This window comes from Mixophyes fleayi, chromosome 7 (assembly GCF_038048845.1).
Source record: "Mixophyes fleayi isolate aMixFle1 chromosome 7, aMixFle1.hap1, whole genome shotgun sequence".
Taxonomy (NCBI): domain Eukaryota; kingdom Metazoa; phylum Chordata; class Amphibia; order Anura; family Limnodynastidae; genus Mixophyes; species Mixophyes fleayi.
This window is the reverse complement of record NC_134408.1, coordinates 9956973-9967256: the sequence shown is the minus strand read 5'-3', so window position 1 is coordinate 9967256 and position 10284 is coordinate 9956973. Positions and strand designations below refer to the sequence as shown.

Below are 10284 nucleotides of genomic sequence, written 5' to 3'. Positions count from 1 at the left end.
CCTAAAAGAGCAACAAAACTAACACGATGCTGGCAAACAGATTTAAGACTAAAAGAGCTTCCTGCGTTGATCAATCCATAAAGGAGGAGAAAGAGTCCACAATATGACCCCAGCAAAATAAAATAAAGCTTCAAGAATTATTATAAGTCATTATACAACCTAGAAAATCTTAATACAACCACTGGTGAGATGTGAAATAGAATCTGTGATTACCTAACCTCCGGCAAACTAACGAAACTAGATACTGCAACGTCCAACAACCTCGGTGCAGAAATCGATGAGGAAGAGATCAAAGATGCCATTAAATCTCAAACGCCTTCTGAAACCCCAGGCCTGCCGGATATTCCATGTTATACTATAAAACATTCGCACCTGCCCTAATTCTTTATCTTAAGATGACCTTTAATACCGTATTTTAGAAGGCACCTACTTTCATCCTGATACCACTAAAGCCAAAACTGTTATTCCCAAGCCAGGTAAAGATACCGGTGACTAGACTATCGTCCAATTTCCTTCTCATCAACTGAAGCATTTTTAGCTAAAGTGCTGGCCAACAGGCTTAATCTGCTCCTACCTGGCCTCTTACTCCCAGACCAGGTGGGCTTTTTCCCGTCCGGACAGAAAGTTGACAACACAAGAACAACTGACATAATGCACTACATCAACAAAAATAAAATACATTCCTTGGCGCTTGCTTTGAATGCGGAGAAAGCCTTTGACAGGGCTGATTGGCCATTTATGAAACAAACATGAACACACTATAGGTTCAAAGATAATTTTCTGCAGGCAATTATAGAATTGTATTTTAATCCATCCACTACTGTTCTCACCAATGGTACTGTCTCTGGAGCTTTCACCATAACCAATGAAACTCGACAGGAATGTCCCCTCTCCCCCCTGTTATTTGCCATGGTCAGTGAACCTCATACCAATAGAATCAGACATACCCATGACATTTCAGGAGTAGTAATAAACATTGGAGAATTTGCCCCAATTTCATTCACAGAGATCCAGGAGAGACACTCGTTTCCCAAAACGAAATTTTACCAATATCTGCAAGTACGCCATTTTGTTCACTCTAGTCTAGAGCCGTCTCTCTCAAACCACCCCTCGGCAACTTATACTTTGTTTTATGACCAGATATTGTTTTATAATACAGTCAACAAATCACTAGAGCCACAGCACAGGCACACTAAACGCTTCTTAGGATTTATTCTCTGGTTTTCCTTTTTCCTTCCACAACTCCAACACAAATGTTAACAACTCTGTTTTGCAACTTTTTTATTCTTTGTTCCTCTATAATCTGTAACCTTAAGTGATAATAATTCTGTATTTTGTCAAAACATTAAATAAAAAGATTTAAAAAAAAAAAAAAAAAAAAAGTACCGTCTGGACACCTCAATTCATGAACTATAAAATCTATATTTCCTCTAATATTTGCGGGATATAAAATTAGCAACCCTGCAACATTTATATAAAACCACCTTATAGACCCATTATTTCTTCAGTGCAGTCATGTTATTATGTCAGGACACATGGGTGTAATTGGTTTGCGGTTGTCTTTGATTGGTTTCTGGTGCTTGGGTGGAAGATAAATAGACTTCTTGTGGGCAGGGCAACCGATGCCAGTTAGTGACTAGGCAGGTGAACTCTATTTAGTTAGGGCGAGGGTCGCTTGGTGTCATCCTGACAAGTCTGCTATGCTATTTGTGGTATGAACAGTATAAGCACCGTTTTTCCAAACAAGAAGTTGTTTGTGTTTCATAAGCTGGGTGTCGGTATCACACACATTTTAAATTGACATATAGTAAAGATCAGCAACTCTAATCAGTATATAAAATGTCTAGGTTACATATATCCTCTTATTTCCTTGATATTGTTCCTGGTATACTGTACATGGCTATATACATAAATGCACTCTCCACCTGTCAGTCCTGCGTGCTTGTTGGGAGCAGAGCACCCTCCTATGTTTCTCTTCTAATACACATTATACAATCGATATTCCCAGCGCACAGCACACTTAAATGCCTTTAAAGAACAATTCTATGAGGAATATGTATGAATTATAAAGCGGCCTTAATGAGTTTAATTGATAACATACAAATATATAAAAATTGGGGGGTATCCTCCAATATAAAATGGCTATTAAAAGTCCTCTAATAACACACCTGTATAGATGATAGTGATATTCCACTCGTTGGTGTTGAACTAGAATGTCTATCCTGCACCTCCATGTATAGATCTTCCGTGTGAAACATATATATATATATATATATATATATATATATATATATATATATCTATCTCAGGTGAACACCACTCACTACTCCTGACGGAGCTCAGGAGACAAGACTCTGGTCACAGCGGGACATACAACATCAAAAACAGGGATCGTCATATACCAGGACCCACCCATTACCAGCAAGGCTGCCCGCATTATACCACCTTAGAATTCTGGCGGTAATTAGTACATACTTGGTTCGTGTTCATGCTCAATTGACTTGTTACGCTCACTATATACGTTTCACATGGCAGATCTATACACGAAGGTGCAGGATAGACATTCTAGATGTAAGCTTGCGAGCAGGGCCCTCTTACCTTTCTGTCTGTATGTATTACCCAGTATTGTCTTATTAATGTTTGTTCCCAATTGCAAAGCACTACGGAATCTGCTGGCACTATATAAATAAATGATGATGATGATGATGATGATGAACACAAAGGACTGGAACATCTAGTTTCATCTATACAGGTGTGATAACTAACCACTATTTTAGAGAATACAGTTATGGGGAGTCATATGTTCCAAATACATGTCTATTCATTTTAGATTGATACACATGAGCAAGCAAGATACAACATCTGGTTGAACAACGTTAAAGGACTTTTAATAGCCATTTTATATTGGAGGATACCCCCAATTCTATATATTTGTATGTTATCAATTAAACTCATTAATGCCGCTTTATAATTCATATATGTTCCTCATAGAATTGTTCTTATAAGGTATTTAAATGTGCTGTGCCCTAGGAATATTAATTGTATAATCTTATACATGGCTGTCTACATGACATATGTCTATTGATTGATGCATCTCTCTCCATCAGACCAGGGAGCCAACATCTCATCCTTTGGTACCAGTTTTCTATTCAGCACAATCCCAAACTTCTCTCTGAGCTGACCAGGTATCTCGTCCTCGGGGAGTTCTTGAGTGGTCTTCACACTCCCACCACCCTTGGTATACTCCTTGCTGATCAGCCTGTGTCCCATGTACGTCAGTCTGCCGCCTGGTACTAGTAAGGAACAGAAAGATTTACAGATAAAGAAAAAAACTTTGTGTGGTCTGGAGATAGTCACACATCTCTCTGAAGTCCTCATATCTCCTCTTTTCATCGGTGAACTTGTACAGACTCTGCCATAGCATGTTTGCCCTGGTCATTGAACCCTTGGCCAATAGAATCAGACAACCCCGACATCTCAGGAGTAGTAATAAACAAAATGCATTATACAATTGCTCTATTTGCAAACGATGTCCTTCTAACCCCAACCAAGCGACACACACCAGAGTAATACTAAAGGCTTTCATTCTTTCTTCCTCTATAACCTGTACCTTCTGTGATGATAATTGTACATTTTATTGAAACATTAAATAAGAAGATTAAACTACAAAAGTGTACACCACAATACGTGAACTATAAAACCTTTGTTTCCCCAAATTCTATTTGGTGGGTGTAAAATTACCAACCCTGGAACATTTCTATAAAACCACCTTATAGACTGATTGTTTCTCATAATGCTATTATATGTCCTCAAGGCACTTTGTAGCAGGTCTGCAGGAAGCCCAATTTTCTGTTTAGATCAGTTTACATTCCTGGACATTATTTAGTGGATGCAAGACCCCCAACCCTCCACATAATCAGACAAAATTCTATATCATATTTTTTATTGATGTATAGTAAAAATCGGCAAATCTTACGTCTAATCAATACATAAAATATATAGGTTACATATGTCCTCTTATTTCCTTGATATTGTTATTGGTATTCTATACTTTGCTGTCTATATGACATATGTTTATCCACTGATGTTTCTGCCTCCATCAGACGGGAGGACCAACATCCTTTGGTACCAGTTTCCTATTCAGCACAATCCCAAACTTCTCTCTAAGCTGACCAGGTAACTCGTCCTCTGTAAGTTCTTGAGTGGTCTTCACACTCCCACCACCCTTGGTATACTCCGTGCTGATCAGCCTGTGCCCCATATACGTCAGTCTGCCACCTGGTACTAGTAAGGAACAGAAACATTTGCAGACAAAGAAAGAACTTGGTGAGGTCTGGAAAAAGTCACACATCTCTCTGAAGTCCTCAAATCTCCTCTCTTCAAGGGTGAACTTGTACAGACTCCTCCATAGATCATCGTCCTTCCTCTCCAAGCACCACTCCTTCCCTTCCACCTGTAACCGAAACACACCACTATCCTGCTCCTCTTCCCATCCAGCCTCCAGGGGAAATGGATCCATGATTCCTTCTCCAAAGCCAACATCACAAAGCCACCGCCTCCCCTCCAGCTTCACAGTCAGTATGATGTGGTCAAACGGAGATCTGAACACACCAGTCATAGGATCCTTCACACTGGCCGATAGAACCAACGGTTGGTACCCAAGTTCTTGTAACACCCACAAGAAGAGGCCGTTGTTCTCAAAACAGAAGCCTCCACGTTTTCTCAGAACAATCTTTTCGTAAATCCAGTTAGTGTCCAAGATAATTTTCTCCCCACTGTGCATACTGAGGCTCTCGAAGGGTACAGAGAGCACATGATGACGGTGTATCTCCCGTAGCGCTGAAAGGGACGGTGTGGAGGAATCTGGTGTAAGTTCTGTGAGTCCAACACGCTGGAGATAGAGGTTCAAATCCATCTTGCAACAAATGTCCTGAAATACAATATAGAAATATCCTATATATGAAAGCACTAGTCTATAACATAAATATTTCATACTACAGAGGCATTAATCACAATTTAGGGGGATCACTCTGATGTATATCACAGTGATATGTTATTACATGTTACAGTTTATAATAGAAAGAATTATATCATTTTTAGTCGTGTCCAGTTTCTTAATAAACCTTCATGTTCACTGTACATATAATATTGTAATGCTGACAGCTTTTCATTAATATTGCAGTCCTTTCACTAATCTGGTCTATTTTTTTATAACACTCCTCCCCCTTAGAAAGCGTGATTCAATTATTCAAATTTACGAGTTCACTTCCACATGTCACCACAAGGGGGCAGTATGATTTACTATAATACAAATATTTTATATTCACTGCCTATCCCATTCCTAATCCCATATAATTTATGTCTGCACACCCTAGATTAATAGATTGTGCAGTGATCGCTCCTGATGTGTTTTAATATAATCTCCAGATTTACTGTCTTGTCTATTATTTTTTGTTCCCATATCTATGCTATTCTGATACTACTATCAGCCCTTATGGCACAGAAAACCGTAAGGTAGGTGGGGATGGCAGCTGGTACCATATAATATGGGATATACTGAGCAATGGCTTATTTTTTCTCTGGTTTTATAACCTGTAAAATGTCTAATCCTACATAAAAGAGGCCCATTACTTCTCAGTATACTGTTAATTATATATTACAGTGCATGGCAGATATAGCATAAACCTCTGGCTGAATAATCATAATTTGGGCAGCACAGTGGCCTAGTGGTTAGCACTTCTGCCTAAGAGCAATGGGGTCATGAGTTCGATTCCCAACCATGGCCTTATCTGTGTGGAGTTTGTATGTTCTCCCCGTGTTTTGCGTGGGTTTCCTCCGGGTGCTCCAGTTTCCTCCCACACTCCAAAAACATACTAATTGGCTGCTATCAAAATTGACCCTAGTCTCTCCCTCGCTGTCTGTCTGTCTGTGTGTGAGTATGTCTATTAGGGAATTTAGACTGTAAGCTCCAATGGGGCAGGGACTGATGTGAATGAGTTCTCTGTACAGCGCTGCGGAATTAGTGGTGCTATATAAATAAATGATGATGATGATGAAAGTTCCAGGATAACAGAGTCTGTTTTAGTTACGTTATATATGTTCCCAGGGGCGGGCTGGACCGGGGGGCAGCGGGCGGGCACCCAGGCCGCTCAGTCTAACGGTGTAAGGTTGTCCAAAGCATTTATATTATCAACACTAGGTGACAGCTTTTCTGTACTAAAAGGTAATCTACTTACCACACGGTGTACACCATTCTACTCTCTTATACTCTCTCATACTCTCTCACACTACAGCTGCAAGGATTAAGCACCAGATGAACCACAGAAGCGAAGCTGTAGGCTCCTCTCTTCCTGGCTGCTGTACTTCCCTCTATACATCTTGTCCTTCGGCACTGGTTACTTTACTGTTATATTTCTCTCTGTACAATGACTTACGTTTTACTGAAAATTTCTATAAATAAGCTTCACAAAGTTGGGATATTCTCTCGATAACTGCAGACAACGATCACAACTCACCTTCCTGACAAGCCTGAGTCTCCTACGGCTGTGTATGCTGCAGGCACTATGTGCTGGAAACGATTACAGGATCCATAGGTCGTGTGTTACATTAACATTCCTGTGTTTAACACTTCCACTGCCAGGTCACACACAGACTCATCCTGTCAGCTGTTCTGAATAACTTCTGCCCTGTTAGTGTGGTAGGAAGTAGAAATGCTCACTATCCCCTTGAAGTGGTTTTGGCTTTGGATCTGGATTAGCTTCGTGTTTTGGTTTTGTTTTGGCATAACCGACCTCGTGTGTTTTGGTTTTGGTTTTGGATCTGTATTCTTTTAGAAAAATTGCTAAAATATGTTAAAATAACATAATTTTGCTCTTTTTTTTGATCCTACATTATTATTAACCTCAATAACACTAATTTCAAGTCATTTGCAGTCAATTTTGACCACCTCACAGATCACAATATTATTTTCATACACTTTCGGACAAATACTGCAGCGACCTGGCTGGATGGTAAGCGACAGAGCAATGACTCATACACACGGCAGTTCCTAGCACATCTAGGACACATTGGCACACAGCAGTGGCAGAAAAGAAAAGGGGTGCAAGATGGAATTGTCCTTGGGCCCGTCCGCCCTCCCTCCCACCCTTATGTTGGATCTTAAAAAGGACATGCACACTTTAACAAACCAAGCACTTCAGCCACAAAAGTGCCATTCCTTGTGGCTGAAGTGCTTGGTTTGTTTGGGCTCCCACAAAACAAGGTAACAGTGCTGTTAATTAACTCTACTGTGGCAAGATGTTGTCATCATCCTCTGCCTCATCCTCACCCTCATCAGTGTATACATCATCCTCACACATTATTGAATCATCACCGCTGGAATCCACCATTACAGAAGTCTCAGTATTTTGATATAATTGGCGGGAAAGGCCTTCCTTGTGGAACTTCAAGTTCAATTTTATGAACATCATCTTTTCCACATTTTGAGGCAGTAGCCACTTACGCCGATCACTGACAAGGTTCCCGGCTGTTTTAAAATCTCTTTCCGAGTACACACTGGAGGGTGGGCAGCTTAGTCAGTGCAAAGCGAGTTGGTACATGGGTCTCCAAATTTTCTTTTTTTCCTCCCAGTATGTAAAGGGACTGTCTGATGTGTCTATTTCTATGCTGTCATGAAAATAATCCTCCACCATCCTTTGGATGTTGATAGTAGGATCAGGTGGAGTTACGGCAGAGGTGTCACGTTTTTTGGTCAATTCTTTTAGACCCGACCAGTTGTCAAAATTTGGTGCTGAGTCATCTGCATCATCCCTGAATTTATTGCTTATTATAAATTACATAATTTTAAAACATAAACCAATATACACTCCTAAGTAAACTGCTTCAAGTATATCAGTAGAGTCGGGCATATCTTTAACGTTACATATTAAATCGAACACACATTTCATTCTAATTATGTAATTTTACAATGAGCAATAAATTCATATTGATTTTAGCCCATTGAGAATCATTGCATCTCGTTTAAGCCTCATGTTTATGATTGGTCCAATAATAGACTCTAGAGTTATACATCAATCACCCATTTGGCCATATTATTAGACACTAGAGTTATTAAATACCAACCATATTCATATTGACTGATAATCAATGAGCGCTTAACCTGTGATCCACAACCTTTATAGAGTGCCATATGAGGTTTGCAGCGCCCTACAGACAGAGCCACTGTAACCAGCGATGCTATCCCGCGCATCCGTTCCAAGATCCTTAACAAATATATAAAAGAACCAATCCCTGGTCTGACCATTCTGTAGCCATGGCCTCACTCGACCTTCTATTGATACCTAATGCTAGAAACGCCTGCAGATTAAATTCACTTTTTATTAAGAATTCCAAGCCGCAATCAGATTCCGTAGTGGATTATTTTTCCAATAAATAACCAAGTGAAATTAGCATACCCACGGTGTAGGTAGCACATAAAGCTGTAATCATCATCATCATCACCATTTATTTATATAGCGCCACTAATTCCACAGCGCTGTACAGAGAACTCACTCACATCAGTCCATCAAAGGTAGAACTAATGGGGGATGTGATTCATTGACAAAACAACATTTATAAGACCTCACAACCACCGTATAATTGCTTCAACTACTCCATAAGCAGACACCCTCAAAGAAAAATGACCAAACACTGCTGGCTGCCAGAGGAGAACTTCATATATTGTATGTAAAATGGAAAGATCCCTTCACTGGATCTGCCCGCGTTTTTACTAAAAGAGCAACAAAGCTAACACGATGCTGGCAAACAGACTTAAGACTCAAAGAGCTTCCCGCGCTGATCAATCCATAAAGGAGGAGAAAGGGTCTCCACAATTTGACCCCAGCAAAATAAAATAAATCTTCAAGAATTGTTATAAGTCATTATACAACCTAGAAAATCTTAATACAACCACTGATGAGAAGTGAAATAGAATCTGTGATTACCTAATCTCCGGCAAACTAACGAAACTAGATACTGCAACGTCCAACAAACTCGATGCGGAATCGATGAGGAAGAGATGAAAGATGCCATTAAATCTCAAATGCCTTCTAAAGCCCGAGGCCCGACGGGTATCCCATATTATACTAAAAAACATTCGCACCTGCCCTAATTCTTTATCTTAAGATGACCTTAATAGTATTTTAGAAGGCAACTACTTTCATCCTGATACCACTAAAGCCAAAACAACTGTTATCCCCAAGCCAAGTAAAGATACCGGTGACTACACTATCATCCAATGTCCTTCCTTCTCATCAACCCAAGCATTTTTAGCGAAAGTTCTGGCCGACGGGCTTAATCTGCTCCTACCTGGCCTCTTCCACTGAGGCCAGATGGGCTTTATCCTGTCCGGGGGGAGAGAAACTTGACAACACAAGGACAACTGACATAATGCACTACATCAACAAAAATAAAATACATTCCTTGGCGCTTGCTTTGAATGCGGAGAAAGTCTTTGACAGGGTTGCTTGACCATTTATGAAACAAACATGAACACACTATAGGTTCAAAGATAATTTTCTGCAGGCAATTAAAGAATTGTATTTTAATCCATCCACTACTGTTCTCACCAATGGTACTGTCCCTGAAACTTTCACCATAACCAATGGAACTCGACAGGAATGTCCCCTCTCCCCCTTGATATTTGCCCTGGTCAGTGAACCTCTTACCAATAGAATCAGACATAACCCTGACATTTCAGGAATAGTAATAAACATTGGGGAATTTGCCCCAACTTCATTCACAGAGAACCAGGAGAAACACTCGTTTCCCAAAACGAAGTTCTACCAATATCTGCAAGTACACCATTGTGTTCACTCTAGTCTAGAGCCGTCTATCTCAAACCACCCCTCGGCAACTTATACTTTGTTTTATGACAAAGTATCAGATATTGTATTATAATACAGTCAACAAATCACTAGTGCCACAGCAGAGGCACACTAAACGTTTCTTAGGATTTATTCTCTGGTTTTCCTTTTTCCTTGCTCAACTCAGACGCAAATGTTAACAACTCTGTTTTGCAACTTTTTTTTTTTTTTCTTTCTTCCTCTATAACCTGTACCTTCTGTGATGATAATTGTCTATTTTCTTAAAACATTAAATAGTAAGATTAAACTAAAAAATTGTATACCGCAATATGTGAACTATAAAACCTTTATTTCCCCAAATTCTATTTGGCGGGTGTAAAATTGCCAATCCTGGAACATTTATATAAAACCACCTTATAGACTCATTGTTCCTCAGTCCATT

General features: G+C 39.7%; 1 protein-coding gene across 1 annotated transcript; it reads right to left on the bottom strand.

Annotated features, from left to right (window-relative positions):
- Positions 1-3926: 3926 nt before the first annotated feature.
- On the bottom strand, positions 3927-6699 carry LOC142098611 (arylamine N-acetyltransferase, pineal gland isozyme NAT-3-like). Its single transcript, XM_075181447.1, has 2 exons — positions 6516-6699; positions 3927-4930 (listed from the first exon to the last, which is right to left on the bottom strand). The coding sequence occupies exon 2, from the start codon at positions 4913-4915 to the stop codon at positions 4100-4102; it is 816 nt and encodes a 271-aa protein (XP_075037548.1). The 5' UTR covers positions 4916-4930; positions 6516-6699; the 3' UTR covers positions 3927-4099.
- Positions 6700-10284: the final 3585 nt, after the last annotated feature.

Excerpts from the sequence above, each read along its gene's own strand:
- LOC142098611 (XM_075181447.1), bottom strand. The coding sequence starts at position 4,915 with ATGGATTTGAACCTCTATCTCCAGCGTGTTGGACTCACAGAACTTACA.